General features: G+C 33.8%; 5 protein-coding genes across 10 annotated transcripts; 3 read left to right on the forward strand and 2 right to left on the reverse strand.

The window, feature by feature from the left end:
• Nucleotides 1-36: 36 nt before the first annotated feature.
• Nucleotides 37-2,177, reverse strand: LOC126856143 (DNA polymerase delta subunit 2-like). Its single transcript, XM_050604409.1, has 7 exons — nucleotides 2,066-2,177; nucleotides 1,733-1,929; nucleotides 1,350-1,651; nucleotides 1,069-1,285; nucleotides 766-1,003; nucleotides 407-699; nucleotides 37-329 (listed from the first exon to the last, which is right to left on the reverse strand). The coding sequence occupies exons 2-7, from the start codon at nucleotides 1,899-1,901 to the stop codon at nucleotides 211-213; spliced, it is 1,338 nt and encodes a 445-aa protein (XP_050460366.1). The 5' UTR covers nucleotides 1,902-1,929; nucleotides 2,066-2,177; the 3' UTR covers nucleotides 37-210.
• A 194-nt stretch (nucleotides 2,178-2,371) lies between these two features.
• LOC126856146 (probable pyruvate dehydrogenase E1 component subunit alpha, mitochondrial) lies at nucleotides 2,372-5,107 on the forward strand. The gene is made up of 6 exons (XM_050604412.1): nucleotides 2,372-2,801; nucleotides 3,241-3,477; nucleotides 3,567-3,785; nucleotides 3,861-4,109; nucleotides 4,192-4,440; nucleotides 4,579-5,107. Exons 1-6 carry the CDS (start codon nucleotides 2,751-2,753, stop codon nucleotides 4,762-4,764), a joined length of 1,191 nt encoding a protein of 396 aa, XP_050460369.1. The 5' UTR covers nucleotides 2,372-2,750; the 3' UTR covers nucleotides 4,765-5,107.
• Nucleotides 5,108-5,335: 228 nt separating this feature from the next.
• Nucleotides 5,336-8,493, forward strand: LOC126856155 (receptor expression-enhancing protein 5-like). 2 transcript variants are annotated; one of them, XM_050604428.1, is made up of 4 exons: nucleotides 5,336-5,564; nucleotides 6,029-6,261; nucleotides 6,339-6,474; nucleotides 6,610-8,493. In XM_050604428.1, the coding sequence occupies exons 1-4, from the start codon at nucleotides 5,438-5,440 to the stop codon at nucleotides 6,651-6,653; spliced, it is 540 nt and encodes a 179-aa protein (XP_050460385.1). In that variant the 5' UTR covers nucleotides 5,336-5,437; the 3' UTR covers nucleotides 6,654-8,493. The 2 variants fall into 2 exon arrangements, with proteins under 2 accessions (XP_050460385.1, XP_050460384.1); XM_050604427.1 differs by having other exon boundaries at nucleotides 5,338-5,564; nucleotides 6,607-8,493.
• Nucleotides 7,893-15,413, reverse strand: LOC126856132 (armadillo repeat-containing protein gudu). 4 transcript variants are annotated; one of them, XM_050604382.1, is made up of 12 exons: nucleotides 15,377-15,413; nucleotides 15,183-15,271; nucleotides 14,378-14,535; nucleotides 13,080-13,377; nucleotides 12,582-12,785; nucleotides 12,284-12,370; nucleotides 11,896-12,144; nucleotides 11,117-11,548; nucleotides 10,100-10,504; nucleotides 9,552-9,773; nucleotides 9,051-9,166; nucleotides 7,893-8,593 (listed from the first exon to the last, which is right to left on the reverse strand). In XM_050604382.1, exons 3-12 carry the CDS (start codon nucleotides 14,428-14,430, stop codon nucleotides 8,560-8,562), a joined length of 2,100 nt encoding a protein of 699 aa, XP_050460339.1. In that variant the 5' UTR covers nucleotides 14,431-14,535; nucleotides 15,183-15,271; nucleotides 15,377-15,413; the 3' UTR covers nucleotides 7,893-8,559. The 4 variants fall into 4 exon arrangements, with proteins under 4 accessions (XP_050460339.1, XP_050460337.1, XP_050460341.1 ...); XM_050604380.1 differs by lacking the exons at nucleotides 15,183-15,271; nucleotides 15,377-15,413 and adding an exon at nucleotides 14,887-15,015; XM_050604384.1 differs by lacking the exons at nucleotides 14,378-14,535; nucleotides 15,377-15,413 and having other exon boundaries at nucleotides 15,183-15,251.
• LOC126856163 (28S ribosomal protein S21, mitochondrial) lies at nucleotides 15,254-16,512 on the forward strand. Of its 2 annotated transcripts, XM_050604440.1 has the most exons (3): nucleotides 15,254-15,286; nucleotides 15,379-15,493; nucleotides 16,118-16,512. In XM_050604440.1, exon 3 carries the CDS (start codon nucleotides 16,120-16,122, stop codon nucleotides 16,390-16,392), a length of 273 nt encoding a protein of 90 aa, XP_050460397.1. In that variant the 5' UTR covers nucleotides 15,254-15,286; nucleotides 15,379-15,493; nucleotides 16,118-16,119; the 3' UTR covers nucleotides 16,393-16,512. The 2 variants fall into 2 exon arrangements, with proteins under 2 accessions (XP_050460397.1, XP_050460396.1); XM_050604439.1 differs by lacking the exons at nucleotides 15,254-15,286; nucleotides 15,379-15,493 and adding an exon at nucleotides 15,602-15,736.
• The last annotated feature ends 2,655 nt before the right edge of the window (nucleotides 16,513-19,167 follow it).

The following is a 19,167-nucleotide window of genomic DNA, read 5'->3' on the forward strand; positions in this document are numbered from 1 at the left end:
TTTAAAAATATTTTGTAAAGTTTTATATTGATTTCTATTTTTTATATTAAAGTTTTATATTGATTTCTATTTTTTATATTAAAGTTTTATATTGATTTCTATTCTTTATATGTACATTTTATTCTTTGGATACTTTGTTATCATAATTTCCTTGACACAATAATTATAAAACGTTTATTTTGCCTTTTAAATAATATAAAACAAATTGTATCAGCTATCACCAAATGAAATAGGCTGCGTCGTCAAGTCTTGTAAATTGACTAGCACCGCTGTCTTTGATTCCGAGAACTTTGGAATGCATATCAATCTTATCATTTGCCCCTCATCAGCTACACATTCGGTACGTGAATTATACCGCGAACTAAAGAGCTGATCAAAAAATTGGATTAAAAAAATATTCCCTTACCTGTAATTAATTTCGTATCATATTTATCCATATTTCCGGCAAAATATATATCTGGGCATTCCTTTATAACAAACGGATCATTTTTGAAGAATGGATAAATAGGAAGCGTGTCTGGACCAGTTGGAGCATAATGTCGCCAAATTAAGGTTCGTTCCAGCCACTCCAATGGAGACAATTGGGATAATCCAGCGATTTTCATGATATCCACTATTGGTCCGCCACATGAACCGGCTATAATACGACCCCCGATATTTCCGATCCACGGATTAGTTGCACCATACATGCTCTTGAACCTACATTATATCTGAATAGTATTATGTAATGGAAGCTCTTGACAGGCTGCAAACATTATTTGCTACCTGGCCGACTTTTGCAGAGTACATGGATGAAAAGGTTGCTGAGGCATACTATAATTGCAGGCAGGATCAAATTCGCCGGGCATCAGTATGACACAACAGCAATGGAGGATGTTACTGAGAAAAGTGTCAAGTTTATGCATTGCTGTTATGTCTTCTTTGATCTTGAGTTGATCATATGATTTCGTTTCACGGTAGCCTTTATGATAGTATATCTTTGTAGAACCACGAATAGTGTTTCCTGAACATTTCATTATTTTTACATGAAGGCATTGCCAATCAGATAATATGTTTTAGCTTTCTTACCAGCAATGATGACTCTAGCAACTACTGCTTCTTCCTCTTGCACATTGATAGAACCTGCCATCCCAGTTATCCATTCTGAAAGTAAATCTAAGCTGAGCTGATCTGTATTATTAACAAAATCTAATCCAGAAACTAGTAAAATTTTTGCATTTTCCACCAATGAGCCACTTGATGTGCAAGGCTTCGGGCAATATCCTGGAAAACACCAGTCCTCTACCTAAAAACGTTTTATATCAGCATGTCATATTCCCATCTTTAATTTTTAATTATGTAATATATACCCAGAATGTTCCATTTTCTAATTCATGTCCTAATATGGCACAGACAAGTCCTGTAACTACTTCTTGAATGTTTACATGATTTCCTACTAATCTTATACGTAATGTTTCATCCTCCAGAAATAATTTGTCATCATCTGATGCGTAATTTTTATTTGGTTGAGCTTCCAATTGCAGCTCCTTGCTGAGTTCACGCAACAAAGAAGGTTTTAGCTTCTGATCTTTATAGAGTATTCCTATCAAAATATATGATTTTTCTGGATTTTCCAAGACCAAATGCGAGATCTCTGTATATGAATAATTAACTGTAACATAGGCAAGTAGAATAATATAGATAATATACATGATAAGTAAGAAAGTCTTGAAAATATACAAACATGACTTACTCCATTTTAATTTCGCTTTATGTAGTATATCTTGTCTCAAATCGTTCAGTCTTGCTGTATATACATTGAGAGAAGTATCATCGTATTTTTTCTCTGCTAACTTAAATCTGCCAAAATCTTTGAAGGAGACAATTTTCCGGTTATATTTGCGCGAATCATCGCCCTCCATTTCTTTATGAAATCTTCAACTTGTGTTTCTGAAATTTTATAAAATCTTATTTATTTCAGTAGATCACAAAAGATATAATAAATCACTATCATACATAAAAGACAAAATGTTATCGTCAATAATGATTTTGAAAAAAAAGAAAAAGGTATCTAAGTAATACTTACTTTTCATTGTTTTCCATATCTTGAAGAAAAACGCGCGGTCTGAAGAATCATATGATTATGTTGTCACACACATGTTACGTCATGACGTTTAGAGATACGTTCAAAAATCTTATCCACAGGATAGAACAGCATCTTTAATTGACCAATCAAAACAAAAGGAGCAAAGATATCTTTTTGCTCTCATTGGTTAATTAAATCCTGCTCTACCTTAAGATTTTTGAACGCACCTTAAATAGTGTAAATAAATCTGCTCATTTTTTCATTATATCACGTGATCATTCACTATTGGTTGTTGGATGAAAAATTCACAAGACGCACGCGGAGCCTATAATAAATGTCACCTTATATAATAAAAAAATTTTATTACACAATAAATAACCATAACATGAGATAAAAATTGAGCATAAAGTAAAATTGAAAGCAGAATATCTAAAACAAAGTACTGCACAAAGTACTTTTTGTACTTTGGTGGAGTCATTTGTGCACCAGTTGCATTTTTTCATATCATCTATAATCTGTGACCTGTGACCAGCTGTTCAGTGTTGAGCAGTGTTGAATTTAAGCCACGCTGGTCCGCGTCAGGCGCAAGTAATTTTCGAGGACGAATAACAAGGCACCTTGACTTGACTTTGCAAAGTGCAAACTCTTTTTCCAATTCAAAATTTTCTTCTTCCTCAAAAAAAAAATGATACCGAGCTGCATCAGGAATGTTGCCGCGCAATCATCACGTCGGAACGTAAGTGCATACGAGTGACGAGCATCGTATGACCTCTAATTTGCAATATCGCGCTTTGCGTATCAAAGTTGTGAATCCCAGATTGTTTTCTCCTTCACTTATACGACACATTATATTTTATGAGTCTTCTTCTTTCTTCATTATTTTGCATACTCTTGTCAGTTTGGAAGCTGGAACGAGGTAATTATTTATATTCGCGATTCGATTGTGGTGCAGTTTTTGATAAATCGTGCTGCTGTTCTTACAATTTGAATTTTAAAGGTCAATTGGCAATTGATGTTTATGAAAAATTTCAGAATTTTGAATTTTTAAGAAATATCACACTGAGTCACAAAATAATGTAATAATACTTTACATTGTTGCACATGTCACAATGTTATTTTGTTATTTTCATGCAAGCTGCAAAGTTTAATAAATGTTAAATAAAATAAATTTTCAGGTGGCGTCATTTTTCTTTAGCAAGAAAAATAATTATGCCACTGAAGCTTCCTTCGAAACTAAACCTTTTCGTTTGCACAAACTGACACAAGGGCCATCCACTCAAGTTACAGTGACTCGAGATGATGCTATACAATTATTTAAGCATCTACATACGATACGTCGTATAGAAACAGCTGCTGGCAACTTGTACAAGGAAAAGATTATTCGTGGCTTTTGTCATTTGTATTCTGGACAAGTAAGGATTAGCTTGTGTACTTCCTTTTTTTCACACACACTTGTTTCAAAATTACTTCAATCTTCTTACTACTTTTATGTCTCTTACAGGAAGCTTGTGCTGTTGGCATGAAAGCTGCAATGCGGTCTCAAGATGCTGTAATTACAGCCTACCGTGCACATGGATGGACCTATTTGATGGGCATAGAACCTTTTGGTGTTCTTGCAGAACTCACAGGTAGACAAGGTGGCAATGCCAAAGGCAAGGGTGGCTCAATGCACATGTATGCTAAGAATTTCTATGGAGGAAATGGTATTGTTGGGGCTCAGGTTGGTTCTTGATTATAAAATATAATACATATTCTGTATGCACAAGTTTTTAAATTTTTCTTCTTTGTATTATAGGTGCCACTGGGGGTTGGAATTGCCTTTGCACAAAAATACATGAATAATGGCGGGGTCTGTCTAGCATTATATGGTGATGGTGCAGCTAATCAAGGACAAGTGTTTGAAGTCTATAACATGGCAAAGTTGTGGGACTTACCTTGCATCTTTGTCTGCGAAAACAATGGATACGGAATGGGTACCAGCGCGGAGCGTGCCTCGGCAAACACAGAATATTATACCAGAGGCGATTATGTTCCTGGAATATGGGTATTTACCATTTATTGTTTTAAAAGAAACTCATTTTCTCATTTTATTTCATCGAAATTGACTGTTAAAATTGTTTGTGCAGGTAGACGGTATGGATGTATTAGCTGTGAGGGAAGCTACAAGATTCGCGATAGAGTACTGCACATCTGGCAAAGGACCAATCGTCATGGAAACCATGACATACAGGTACAGCGGACACAGTATGTCGGATCCTGGAACTAGCTACCGTACGCGAGAAGAGGTACAGGAAGTCCGGCAGACTCGGGATCCTCTAACCAGCTTCAAGGAAAAAATTCTGAACGCTAATCTTGTCACTGCGGATGAAATCAAAGTCAGTCAATATCTTTTTATAGAGATTTCGCAATTAAAAATTAACATGAGTTATTAAAGAGACAGAGAGAGAGAGAAATTTATTCTCTTGTTTCTTTAATCGATCGAAATAAATTCATATCGTTTTTTCCTGTTATAGACAATAGAAAATGAAATCAGAAAATCAGTGGATGATGCCGTGAAGGCCGCCAAGAACGACAAGGAGATTCCACTGAGCGAACTTACTGCCGACATTTATTCGACGTGTCTAGAAAAAGAAATTCGAAATACGACCCCCTTTAATCCTCTACCACACATTAGATTAGGGCCAGCTGTGAATGCTTGAAACTGCTCAAGGATTGTCTCCTAAAATATTGTATATATTTTACAGTTACATGCCACTCTTGAAGACGTTCATAGATTTACAGATTAGTTGTATATGCTTCGCACACGATTTAACTCAAAATGTATATTATTATTTTATCAAAAAGCAGAACGAATATTTATAAGATACATTAGTTCAAGTTTGTATCGACATGTTAATTTCAATATTTTATGATACATACACATATGTTATCAAACAACCTATATATTAAAAAGAAAATCCATACTTCGATATAATAGAATTTGAGAGATTAAATTAATTTATTGACTAATTTATTTCTGGTATATAAATTGCCATGAAGAGACTTTCTTTATAATATGCTTATTTCAGTTATTTATTAATAAAAAAATAAACCTGTAAAAAGAAAAAATATTTTTGTTTGATTAGTTTGTTTATCACACAATTTAACAAAATCTACACATATTAAACAATTTGCTGGTTAAAACGAACACAATTGAACAGTCTCGAGAACTCGAAAGAGGAAACAGAAAAATCGAACAATTCGATTGATCGACATCGAATATCGAACGACGGCCATATCTCTTTCTAGTGACGAACAGGTGTACGATCCGTGACCAACGCCGCGTACGCATAGTTTTGTTGACCGAGAACTCTTTGCGTCGGAAAAAAAAAGATGGCCCGGATCGTCGCCGTGAAGGAGTATCTCGAGAAGGCGTTGAAGGACGAGAGTAAGCCATGGGTAAAAATGTTCATTTGCGCGGAACAGAAGATCGGCGTCGATCGACTTTACATCTTTGTCGGTGAGTTGCTTCTTGAAGAGCAATTACGAACGCCAGGATTTCCAGTCATTTCCATTGATTGGAAGCCGGCTTATACGGCATACATTTAGATAATTATTATTTGCATATAGTCAATGGAATTTTGCGGTTTCCTCACCAATCGTTATCGTGCACTATTCGTTACGCAATATTTTTTTCTTGTTTTTCCTTCTTATTACATTACTTCATATTCTGTATGATGAGAATACGCGTTTCACATTTCTTCTGAAAATCTGCAACCTGTTGATCTTTGCCCTCGATCACGATATGATCGCATGACAAGCATCTCGTTCTACCTTATATCACATTATGCAAATTTCTGTAAATAATAATACATTAAATTTGTACAAGATTATATTTTGAATATATTTTTATAAATTGGAGTAATTTGAATAAGAATATATTACACACATATTTATTATTTATTTATTTTCATTTATTGATAGGCTCATTGGTACTGCTGGCCTTATACCTGGTATTTGGATTAGGACAACAGCTAGTATGTAATATAGTTGGTTTTGTTTATCCTGCGTACCAATCTATGAAGGCGCTGGAAAGCCCTAAGAAAGAGGATGACACAAAGTGGCTCACTTATTGGGTTGTTTTTGCTGTATTTACTATAGTAGAGTTCTTTTCTGAATATATTGTCTGTTGGTTCCCTATCTATTGGCTGTTCAAGGTAAAACTTGAAGATTTTGTTTTTAAAGACAGATATTGGCAATGATAAATCTTAAAAATTATTTATTTATTACACAGTGTATATTTTACATATGGTTGATGGCACCAACCGAATATAATGGTTCCTTGTTTCTGTATCGACGTATCATCCGTCCAAAGTTTATCCAGTATCAGCCTGGATTAGACAGACTTTTGTCCAATGCACGTGACACAGGTAAAAAAAGATGATTTTTAACAAAAATAATCTAGCTTTCTTAAAAAAATAAAAAAAGTTGAATGTTACATTAAAAAATTATTTGTTTCTGATAAAAGTAGAAACGTATAAAAACACATGTTATTATTATAGCAGTCAAAACTGCAGCGGAAGCATTGCTGACCAATAAGCAAGATTAACAGAGCTGCAAATCAAATAAATAGAAAGCCCATTTGTGTCTTTCCCTTTTTACTCATTCCTAGCAGAGACAGTATGAATTTTGTGCTTTGCTGAATATTATTGGGCGTTCTACATTATAAGAAATGCAAAGTGTCGAACATAAATTTTGTGTTCTTAAATATAACAAGCGATTGTTTAAATGATCAGGGATAAAATTTTATCCAAAATTGCGAATAACAAATATCAAGCATAGAAGAATGAAACCTAACCTCACTCTGTGAAATAAATCATTAATTTAAAAGTAAATCATTACTGAAGTAGTTGATGATTTACTTTTCAGGGAGAGATTTATTTTTTGGTTCTTCTATGACTTTATATTCACCAGCTATTCGTAAGGATAATCTGATTTTAGAATTATAAAGTAATGTGGTTCAGGAAAGTTTCAGCATAGTATGGAAATTGGCGTTTTGTTTTGCTCGAGCATCGTCTATATAGCGGTTCATCGAGTGAAATTGAAAATAAAATTTGGAGTGTTCTTGTATAGTAGGATAGGATATCGCGTGTGTTTTTGCCATTTACGTAATAATTGATAATATACATATGTAAGTGTACTTTATTCTTAGAGTGTTTCACCAACGATTTCAAATCCAATTATCTGCTTTAATTGATTCTTCGTTTTTTTTGTAAATTAATATCGTGCGCGCGTTTGTTACCACGCTAAATTTTCAGATTTTTATCATATAAATCAAGCTACTTTAAAAAAAAAAATCAATTTTTATGTAATATTTATAAAAACTATTTATCTTTAAAATATATTCAAGATCTCATGCTTGTTATATGTTTTTTAGATTATATAATAAGATAGATTTTATATATGCTAATGAAATATAGACTAAAATTTTCGCTATCTGTCATGAGAATCGAGCGCATCATATGTATATATATATATATATATATATATATATATATATATATATATATATATATATATATATATGATAGTGGTAACGAATGTTTAGCACTACTTTATGTATATTAAAGTTAATCATCATGTGTATCAATAATTGATTCACTATTTTAAAATATTTGCGATATCATTAGATAAAATTCGATGTTGGTGAAATCAGCTTTTAGTAGATAAGTTTCTACGCACAATTGATAAAGAGCGAATGTTTAATTATTAAAAGATGATAGAAATTTAAAGTATTAAATCGGAAATGGTACATAATGGTGCGGGAAAATGGTGCATAAACATTCACAATAAAAATTTAATAAAAAGATTTATATCAAACTTTTAATAAAAAATGTGGCCATTTAATTATTACATTCTCTATTATGGAGAGACAAGAGGTGAAACTTTTGCTGAATTGAGTGAAGGATCCTTTTAGTTTACGAGTTGTTAATGAAAGTGAAAGCACAATTAGCTTAAATTTGTGCATCAAAGTAAGTGAGTAAAGTTATATCATACTGGCATTCGATTGTCTTCTATATACTCTCTTCTTCATTATATAATAATAGTATTCTATGTACACATTTTGGAACTTTAAATTTGAAGTACAGAGACAAGTTTACGGTATATGTATTGCTCAAATACAAGTTATTTCGAATTATTTAATAGTTAATGATTATGTATATCTGGCAAGATCAGTGTTCCTCAATTATGAATTGAATATCCATATTCTGTGAGAAACAGGAACATTTTCTATACCTTTCTTCAATTACTCTTCATACAGTGTTACCAATTGTTGTCACAAGAAGAATATTAGGATCTTTAAGCAAAATTGTAAATCTAGAAATATTGACGGAAATTGTGCATAAATTGTCATATTGACATGCATCAATAAATATCTTTTTATTTTATACATTCTTTTTCACCTTTTTCTCTTTTTCTCCCTCTTTTTGTTTACTTTTGATAAATGATGTTATTTATAGAAGAAAATCGGTTTCCTGTAATGTATTCCTGTGAAAAATTTAAATAATTATTCATTTACATAATATATATAACTTTGTCAAATAATAATTTAATCTTAAAGAGCACAAATAGATGTATAAAACCGAAAAATAGGACGAATGATTCTGTCCACAACCGGATTTCTTGAATATTAATTTAGAATATATAAGTTGCTAGTCGCGAATGATTTTATGCTAAATGACTTCTTTAATTATAGGTCTTCTGATATTTAATTTTACGTTTCAATTTCAAATATTAATCAACTAATATAAATCGAATATAAATAAAATAAACCTTTATTTCAGAAATATTTTATTAAATAAAAAATAAAAATTATATTTCCTCATATTTTTATAATTAAAGCAAGAGAAAAAAACGCGAGTTAGTCTATTTCAAAACTTTAAATTAGAAGTTATCCGTTGTACTCTTCAGGATTCAAGTATAGTAAAAAATGTGAAAGAATTACACTTCTTTGAAATGGAATTTCTCCGCTGTCAATGCGAGCTTTCTTATGTGACGAATGGTGGACGCAGCTGCAATCTGCACTTCTGGATCGTCCGAACCCACCAAGCGCAATACATGCTGTTTTTTTTAAAGTCTCATTATCATTTTCAAGTTGGAATTTCCAAAATAAAACGAAAAGAAAATAATCCCGACAATTTATCATCTCGATGCGTCGATGTGATAAATTGATTTAATCGAAATCTGGATTTTTTTTCTGCCGAAAATTTCATCTCCAAAGATGGCTCAATTCGTATTAAAATATAATTGTAAATATTTGCAATGCTAACAGCTATAAATTGATGACCTTCTCAATATTTATTAAAAAAAGATATTCTATTATTTCTTGCGAGATAAAATAATTTTTCTTAATTTTTCAGAAATTTTAATTCGTGGAATTTCGTCCTTTTAATGTAGAGCGATCCCATTTATGTTGCGTATACAGACAACAAGCGCCTAATTGTACCTTAATAACACCGCAGGTGTGCATAGTCACGCAATTTAAGGGCTCCTTGCTTAAATGATACACGGCGATGCAGACGCCCTTTAACACGTCTTTGTTCTTACTGGTCATATAATTGACGAGCGGTGCAACGGCGTTTAGTTTGCCGAATTCATAACTATTCCGATCCCACTCGCAGCAATAGGCTATCGCTAATGTCAGATTCGCCCGCAAATTCTCATCGTCCTAAAAAAAGAAACAGATCTTATTATTGTGTGTCTTAATTAAAAATATTTAATAAAAAGTTATACGCGCGCGTCCACGCGTTTAGTGCGATTGCTTCGTGGAAAAAATAGATAATTAATTTCTCTCTGTCGCGTATATAACAAAATAATTAAAATTAGGAGCATAATAATGTGCATAATATGTAACACGCATTACATATTCGCAATATTATATTGTGTCTAAAAAGAAAAACTCGTCATTTCTATCAATTTTTCAACTTTTTTTTTCTTTCACGAAAAACAATTGCGCTAATAGAATCCTGATAAAAAAAGTATTATAGTGCTAACAGTTTCCACGAGGGCAGCCAATTTCCTCACGACTCCATGATCCGTCAGGATACCCAGATTCTCAGGATCGGTGGCGATTTCCGCGATCATGGCGCAGACTGCGGCAAGCACCTCCGTATCCTTGCTTTCCAGAAGACTGACCGTGAGCTCCAAGCCGCCCACGAAAGCGCGCACCATTTCGGGCGAATCTTTGGCGTGCCGAATGCAGGGTACCAGAGCGAGACAGGCGTTACGTTTGATCACGTCGCTCGGATGCTTCAGCAGGGACCAAACCAATCGTACGCCGTCTAACCGATGCTCCGGATCGTTAATGATATCCATGCATTTCTCGTCGACGGCGCACTCTTTCAGCACCAGCGGTACGTTCTCGAGTAATGGCTCGTACGTGGCGCTCAACAGTCTGATCTACAAATGTTTATGAAGTGGTTCAAATTCTGCGGTGCCGCCGATAATGACGAGGAAACGTCACGCGACTAGATGCGATTAATCATCGAGAGCAATGTTCTCGAATTCTCCGATGTGCAATCCAATTATCGCCTCATTTGGAAATTATTTCTCAAACAAGGTCAGGTGAGAAATAATTAAACGCAAGTGGGTCAATGCAGTAATATTCCGCCGATGAAATTAGTGATCGTTATAAAATTATGTAAAGAGAATTAATTTAATAATCATATTTGAGAATAATCAAAAGGACTGTGGCTATCGATTTCGTTCTATTTATACACAACAAATATTTGTTGTGACATATTCGAAAATACACATTTTTCGTACTTTAAATAATAATTTGGTGATGTAAAAAATTTATGATCTTATAAAGCTATTTACAGCAAATAAAAATTCGATTCTCCATGCATATAATATAATATGTACATAGTTTTTCTTCGTATATTGTACACAGCTTTATAGCTTGGAGAATATTTGTTCTGTTGCATATATATGTGTCTATTCACCGACTAACAAAAAGAGAAGGACAAATCGCGGACAAAAGTATACTTTCCAGCTTTGAACGATCTTTACCAGTTTCGGTAGACCCTCGTTAGCCCTTAAGATATCCCTGTTAGTGGGATCTTTGCAGCATTCAGCGAGAGCGCCTACGACGTTGGCCAACACCCGCTCGTCCTCGTTTTCTTTAAGTAGCGGCACCAGCGAGGCCACCAGACTGTTCTGATTGAATCTCGTAACATTCTCCGGACTGATGGCGCACTTCCAAATGCTGCCAGTCACCGCGGCTAGTAGCGGCTTATTGGCGCGCACTTCGTCGCTCTGCACGAGCTTGCAGAGCGGATCTAAACCACCGGCCCTACGTACCATCGTCCGCGTCTCCTGGTTCGCAGCGCACTTGAAGATGGCTAAGGCGCAATTCTCCTTCAGTTTCACATTGTCGTTTCTCAAGTGGCGTACCAACTCGTCGATCATGCCCACCCTCTCGAACGCTTCTCTGAAAACGTTCTGCAAACTCATAGAAATGTAATACCAATCACAAAGAGATATTTTGATTAAAATCGCGAAAATAGATTACGATTAATTAATAATTTCAAAGTTTCAAGATTAAGAACTCGGCGACGAAAATAGCACAAAATATTTTATCGAGTCGTTTTACGATTATTAATTAATGATATCGATGCATTTAACGTTTGAATCGAGTTATAGATTGAATTCTTTCAATTCTTAATTTAGCGATAATTGCATGTTCTATACTCTCACATTTGTTCGTATTAATTAAATCTATTTTTCATAAATAAATGTGTTTCATCTTATAGTTGATTTAAGTAAACTATAGAAGAAATTCGGTAAACCAGATCAGCGCACTGCTGCACGACGCCCATCATCGGTATGATCAGGTGTGTATGTTTTGATCTTAAGAAGCGTGACATCAGACGAACGACGCCGTGTTTACGAAGCTCCTCCTTCACTTTCGGACTGCTGCTTAAGGAATCCAGGACCTTGGCGCAACCTATGGCGACTGCCACTAGTTCTTTGTTGATTTCATTCAATTCGTCGTATGGTCGACGGAGAACTTCGTCTGGCACATCCATCACGTCCAGCTAACAAAACAATATTTAGATAGCGGATTATATTAAAAAAAAGATTAACATGCTATGAAAAATCTTGAAACAATTAATTTCATCAATTATATTTTTTCACATATGGAATGAATAAAGATACGTGTATTAGATAACTCACTATAAGCGGTATTCCACCACGAATTCGGATTTGCTTTCTGGCTTTCCTGATCTGACCTATAATCGCCAGTGTTTCTGCCGTTAATACCTAAAGAATAAAAACAACTAAACATAATATAATCAAATTAGATGAAAAACAATTAAGAGAAACGGTAACTGTAGTTAAAGATTAAACATTTCGGATTTTATAGTATTTTTAATTCGATATCTGATAAGCTAACCGATTTGAGCTAAGTTCTTCAATCGATGGTTAGTCGATAAAATCGAAAAAATTATTAAGATTGGGATCAGTGAACGACCTGGATATCTTTAGCAGGATGTTTTAGCATCTGGATCAACGGCGTCGTGATGTCCAAATCGATCAAATATCGTTTCATCTCCGTGGAAGTCACGATTTGCAATAGGACCGATAGCGAGCCGTTTTGACACTTGATGTCGTTCGTTTCCAGAAGATTTACCAAAACCTCGAGACCGCCCATTTCCTGGATAGCCTTTTGTATGATCTGTACCAAGTTTGACCGTGGAAATATGAGAGAACAAAAATTATAGAAATATAAAGAGAATATATTTATACACATATATGTAAATATATTTATACACATATATGTAAATATAATTATTCATTTCTTTATAAAAAATATAATAAATGTTTATTTTAAGAGAAATAATTATGTATTTTATAATACGACTAAATCTGTGTTTATATGTATAGATAAAATATATTCTCTTTATTCCTTTACTTTATAGTATAATACAATAATGAATAATTTATTATATCAATGAGAAGTAAAACAAACCTTGTCAGTGAGATCGTAATCCTTCAGTAGACACAGAGATACCATGGTGGCAGTTTGGTTGCCGGCTTTCATGTACTTAATGAGCTTCTGAATATGCCAGAACTCGGAAGGTACTTCGTGATGATCTTGGTATCTGGTCTCTTCTTCGATTTCTGATTCCGGCTCGTCGTCCGAACTCTCCTCTTCGGCTTTCTCGCTGATAATACGCACTCGAGGTCCATAAGGCTCGCCGGTGAGTACATTTATCTGTGGTTTTGTAACCTCAGGTTCAATCGTCTCTACGATTTCTGGCTCTGCCCTATAGAAATGAAATTAGTATACTCGCTTTTGAAAGTTTTATCTATTAGAAACTATTGTACATCTCTTTTCCTCTTTAAATTTTTTAAAATACACGGTGACTCTTTAAATTAATATCAAATTTGAAATATGAAAATATTATCTATAACTTTTTTTTAATAATTTTAACTTTTTTTTACTTTCTCTGAAGAGTTCTCTCTTAGAGAAAATGTTTTTTCTTATTTGGAAAGAATTTTTTTTCATGTCAGATAAAAATATAAATTTGCTTATAAAGACATCGCTAAAATTTATAAACGCAACGTTGAAAAAGTAGCCATCAAACAACCATAAAAACATTAAAATTTGCAAATAATAAACAATCGAATTCGGGATTAAAAGATTTCAGTAGTGGAAGAGTCAACACGCTAAATTCTCTCTCATCGAAGAAATAAATTTAAATTGGCGAGTGAATTTTTTCGTCGAATATAAAATTATCTTTAAAAAGAGCTTTTGTAATATATATCATTTTGATATTGAAATTTGAGCTGTGAAGCCCATGTAGACCGCTCATCATGAAGAGAATGGCTATTTTTAAGAAGATTTCTCGAACATCAAAGTTCCATTAATTCTTCGGATATTTTCAGTATATTATATATTGAGTTAGCAAAAAATAAAATTTTCAGGATTTGATTTTGACACGGTTCAATAGGATATCTTGAAAAAAGTAAAGAGAAATACGCGAGAAAGAGAAAAAGAAAAAGTATTGCATACTCAATACTTATTAAATATGAGTTGCACAGCGCGCGCATACACACACACACATACATAGAACAATGCTGATTATTAACGAAGAGCGATCATCTCTGCTTGACATTCCCCATCTGATTCTACCTGGTAACTGAATAGATATTTTTTTCTATATGTATATGATAAATAAACAATAGCGTTTATACAAAAGCGAAACTAAACCAGTATGGAATCATATATTCGTTTCATAAATTCGTTTGTGTCAATTTACTTACTCAATAAAATTTATTTCCTGTGGCACAATCTCTTTTTTCTTCTTCGGCGGCATTTCTTAAAACGCAAATATAAAGTTTGCGATAAAAGAACAGCGAAAAGAAATTTTTTTCGAGAAGTATTCGTTTTTGAGCTCGAGACACGTTTGACAATCTCCACGCTGGAAGTAAAGTACTATCGATCAAACAATTATAGCCAATTTCGCTTGAAATCCATCGTCTTGGCCAAACGAAAACTTGACGCTTGTCGAAAAAAGCGAATAAAACATATTGATTGCATTTTTTTTTTTTAAATACCGATATTTTACCGTTATTTATGCGATATTATGCGCTTGAAGTAAGCCACTTTCGAACACGTCAATTTTCATTTGGTAGACATTAGGGGAAACATTTTGATGAACAATCTCTCTTCACAAAATTCTCAGTCATTTTTGAAAACATATCGCACAGAAACTTGTCGACACGTTTTGTAAAAACGGATGTCATAAAAATGTTGTGCAAATTATCCTTACATATTGAAAGCGCTTCGTAGAATTATGTCTATCCTCTCCAAAAGTTCATTCGAATTTTTCAAAGTTTATTCGAACACGTGATATCGACAACACTGATTCGAGGAAGAGGACACTTTAATTGAATAAAATATGGGAACACCTCGTAAAATCACGTATTCGTCGAAAAAATTCGTTCTTAGCGAAACGATGTAGCTATTTCCGCGAAAATATGCGTTAGCTGTGAAAAGAGAGAGAGAGAGAGAGAGAAAAGTTATGAAAAAGAGATTCTGCACAACATAAACAAATGTTTGTCGTACACATATACGCTTCACCATTCGCCGTTATTTTACTGTTGCTGTCGTTGAGTGTCTGGCTCTGCATATGCCGATGGTGTTTCGGTTATAACCTGAAAGACAGAGAAGTAATTCGCGAATATTTACATACTATCTTTCTCGTTCGTTCTTATTTTCTCGCCAAAATGTATGTATATCTTAAAATATTGATTTTTTACAGATCGTTCATTGCCTGGTGGTCTACTTTATCATCATCACACTGCTCAACGTGTTATTTTTAGGACACATAAAATTCTTTTGCGATTATCCCGTGGAAATGAGGAGTAATTAATCAAGTATGTTGAAAGTATTTACTTTTGCGGTTATTTCTTGTAGTATAAAATCTCGTACGGTCTTTACCTTTTATCGTTCGAAACTATTCTTTTAATTTAATTTACGGCGACTAGATGGCATACCTTGTTTTGAACTGAAAGTGCGCGAAAGAGGATTATTTAGCTGGGTCGTCCAGAATCGATAGTGCAAGAGATTAATCAGTGTTAATTTATAAATAAATTAATGATTTTTTGCGGTATATTCTAGTGAGTAAAGTATTTCGTTTAGTGGATATACGTAAAAAATGTTTGTCGTTAAAGGAATTAAAGAGGATAGCGTGGTTAATTTTTAACTTCAACATAACCTAAAATTGGTGCTAACTATAATGCACAATACATTTATATCGACTTTTTGAATTTCATAACAAATAAAAAGATGTTTATTATTTTTCTGGTTTTTTGTATTAACTTTAGTAATTACGTATAATTAAAGTTATACATATATGCTTATATTCAGTTCTTAGTGAATAAGTATATTACATATGCTATATGTTTTACCCAAAATGATTTAAAAAAAAAAAAACTGAATTTCAATTTTATGAGACATTCATAAATATGAAAATGTAATTGCTAACTTTTTTTTTGCAGAGATGAGTCTTCCACGACACGCTCAATTCATCAGTCGTACAATTTTTGTACAGAACAACGATGTGGACAAGGCATGTCGCATATTAAATCGCATATTATCCAAAGAGGACATATTTGGCCAATACAGACGTACCAGGTACTACGAGAAGCCGACTTATGTCAGACGCAGGATCAATTTTGAGAAGTGTAAAGCAATTTACAATGAAGACATGGACAGGAAGATCACATTTCTTCTACGAAAAAATAGAGTGGATCCTTTCCCTGGTGCATTGTAAGATTATAAATTTTAGTTTCAATTGTACAGTTATAAAGTTATCCACAAGTTTATCCACATGATTTGTTTATAAGTGCTGGTATCAATACAGAAAAATATAGAAAATGTTCTATCGCAACAATACTGTTTATTTCCATAGTTTCTGTTTTATTGTATGTTTGATATAAAAATATCCATCTTTCTTTTTAATTACTATAGAATTAATTAATTAATTTAATTAATTACTATAGAAACACTGATATTACTTTTAGTGCAATATTCAATATATATATATATATATATATATATATATATATATATATGTATATTGACAGATTCTAAAATATATTTTTATATATAGAGGGGGAGGGAGATATAAATTAATTAGCGTATATTATGCATTTTATGAAAATATAACAAAATGAGGAATTAATAAATAATGCGCGAAGTGATATGTGAGCAACACAACGATTCAAACGCTAATGCAGCGTCAAGGAGCGTAATAAAAAGTCATTCTGGTGGACAGAAACGCATTTTCCCGTTATCTCGCGTCATAAGTAACTCAAGAAAGTCAACTTGCGCAGAAAGCTCGCTTCTCGCATTCTTTTTATTCCCATTCCTCTTTCGGTAAGCGACTTTCATCATCTTTCTTTCGTGAGAGAGGCGAGAAAAGACAAAACGTCCGGTTGGTCGGTCGATTTTCCTGGCAACGACTCCGCCAACTTGGCGAAAATTGAATAGATAGTGGTGTCCTTGGTCATGCCAAGTTTTGTGAAGGTTGTCGGTGAGAGAAAGAGAAAGAGATGAAGAGAAGTCATGTAAAGAGCGAGAAAGAGAAAAGGAAAACTACGATCGTTTCTGTATTCTCCATTTGGCGATAAAGCGAATGACGACGCCGCATATTAAAGTAGAATAAGTAAGTTCTGTCTGCGCTCGCAATTCGATTTTCGAAATCGTTCTTGCAGAAAAGTGTTTGGCGAAACATAACGTCTTGCTAGGATGTTAACGCAAATTGAGAAAACAGAAGTTTATATATCATTGCTTGAGCTAGCTCTCTCTCACACTAGTTTCTTCCGTTTTCTTCCGGAAAAACGCAATTTTCAAAAGATTATATCGTTATAGTGGCGCTTGAATTAAATCCCATATTTCAGACAAGTAGATTTAATATAGAATATTCTAATTATATATTTTTCATATTTGAATTTATTTATCTTTTGAATTGATTATCTTTAATTTTTTCATTCATAAAAACGTCAGTATTGATCTATTTAATTTTCAAAAATTAAAAATAAAATGAAATATTAAAAAATAGAGAGAGAAATTTTTATCAATTTGTAATACAATTGTAATCCAGAAGACATGATTTATTTAATAAATCTTTTATTAATAATTTCAGAGACAGACAAAAGAGAATGTTATTACCAGGAATGTGATTTATCCAAAATATGCCAAACTGCCTACTGTCTCAAATAAATATAATATCTCATAAAATATGTAAATATTAGTCATAATGAATAGATTGTCCCCGAAAGGATTAAATGAGTATAAATCTGAGAAGTCGACGTGGCCAAAGGGACACACGTTCCTTAATGCGCTCGACAAGTCGTATAATCCGCTATTTATTCGACCTCAGTCGTCATAAATCCGACCTAACGCGGTACGTTATTCCCGTAACTAGGAGTGGCAAACGGATCTCATTTCAGCCATCGGAACCGCACTGTCGTCGCGCCGCGAGAGAAGAGAACGGCAGAGGGTAGACGGGACGATCGTCTCGCTTGAGAAGGTGGTTTGGCTTAACTCCCGGGAATCTGGATCCGAAACTATCCGACCAACTACTCGCAAGACAGTTTGCCCAGAACCGGATTTCTCAGTTCCCGGGGGATGCCACCCTGCCTACGGCCCCTCGGTCTTCCGATCCTCTACTACCATTCTCGTCTTCCTCTTCCTTCTCTTTCCCTTTCCAAACTATCTCGATTTGAAACTCCGCGTATGCCTTCCCCGCCGACCGAATGACATGATGGCTCCATTATTGCGCAAGTGCTTTTGGGTATTACGTTGTGTGAAGAGATCGGATTTCAAGCATGCTGGTAGAAAACATTCGAAATGAACGGATATTGTATAAAAAAAAGAGATTTATTTTCTCGAAAGGGATTTTCCTTCATAAAAGCTCAACAAATAATAAAATTGCTACCATTAAATATATTTTTATGCGATTAAATATTTGTCAAAGTAAATCTACCTTGAATTCATTGGAAAATATAATTTTTATTTATCTGTGTAATTTTATTTTATTTATCTTAAAACATTCATATATTTTCAATAATAAATTTGTATTACATTATGTTGAAAAAAAGATTTTTTTTTAATCGCGCAGAAAGTTGAACGAGAACCGTTGATCCGTTGAGAAATACTTATCTAAATATTATCATTGATCATCGTATTTTCTACATTAGTCATACATTTATGTCGGGTTAACGATGAAAGTGCAGAATCGAGAGGTCTGCGAAATTTTTGTTTAAACATCGCTCCGACGTTTGGCCCCGCTTATCAAAACGTTCGAAGCGAAGGCAAAATTATGTCGAGTCTATCTTTAAACAGAAACTCGCGGATCGTTTTCCCGCGAGACCGATGCGTCGAGTTTCAGAGTCGCATCGAAAATTTCGGATTTAAGAGTTTGCCTTGTCAAATTCGCGGACGAACCGCGCTTATCGTATTTTATTCACCGACTTATTCTCTCACTTTATAGATCGATACAAAGTACTTTTCGAATTCGATTACCATTTGAAGGAGAAGCGAT

Source organism: Cataglyphis hispanica, chromosome 17 (genome assembly GCF_021464435.1).
Source record: "Cataglyphis hispanica isolate Lineage 1 chromosome 17, ULB_Chis1_1.0, whole genome shotgun sequence".
NCBI classification, from domain to species: Eukaryota; Metazoa; Arthropoda; class Insecta; order Hymenoptera; family Formicidae; genus Cataglyphis; species Cataglyphis hispanica.

Coding starts and splice junctions, on each gene's coding strand:
- LOC126856143 (XM_050604409.1), bottom strand. CDS start 1,901: ATGGAGGGCGATGATTCGCGCAAATATAACCGGAAAATTGTCTCCTTC. Junction 1,286..1,349: donor TAGAAAATGGAACATTCTGG/GTATATATTACA, acceptor AAACGTTTTTAG/GTAGAGGACTGGTGTTTTCC. Junction 1,004..1,068: donor TGCTAGAGTCATCATTGCTG/GTAAGAAAGCTA, acceptor TGAAATGTTCAG/GAAACACTATTCGTGGTTCT.
- LOC126856146 (XM_050604412.1), top strand. CDS start 2,751: ATGATACCGAGCTGCATCAGGAATGTTGCCGCGCAATCATCACGTCGG. Junction 3,786..3,860: donor ATGGTATTGTTGGGGCTCAG/GTTGGTTCTTGA, acceptor TTTGTATTATAG/GTGCCACTGGGGGTTGGAAT. Junction 4,110..4,191: donor ATTATGTTCCTGGAATATGG/GTATTTACCATT, acceptor TTGTTTGTGCAG/GTAGACGGTATGGATGTATT.
- LOC126856155 (XM_050604427.1), top strand. CDS start 5,438: ATGGCCCGGATCGTCGCCGTGAAGGAGTATCTCGAGAAGGCGTTGAAG. Junction 5,565..6,028: donor TCGACTTTACATCTTTGTCG/GTGAGTTGCTTC, acceptor ATTTATTGATAG/GCTCATTGGTACTGCTGGCC. Junction 6,475..6,606: donor GTCCAATGCACGTGACACAG/GTAAAAAAAGAT, acceptor TTATTATTATAG/CAGTCAAAACTGCAGCGGAA.
- LOC126856132 (XM_050604382.1), bottom strand. CDS start 14,430: ATGCCGCCGAAGAAGAAAAAAGAGATTGTGCCACAGGAAATAAATTTT. Junction 12,371..12,581: donor ATCCTGCTAAAGATATCCAG/GTCGTTCACTGA, acceptor TTTATTCTTTAG/GTATTAACGGCAGAAACACT. Junction 8,594..9,050: donor AAATTCCATTTCAAAGAAGT/GTAATTCTTTCA, acceptor AATTTTTCACAG/GAATACATTACAGGAAACCG.
- LOC126856163 (XM_050604440.1), top strand. CDS start 16,120: ATGAGTCTTCCACGACACGCTCAATTCATCAGTCGTACAATTTTTGTA.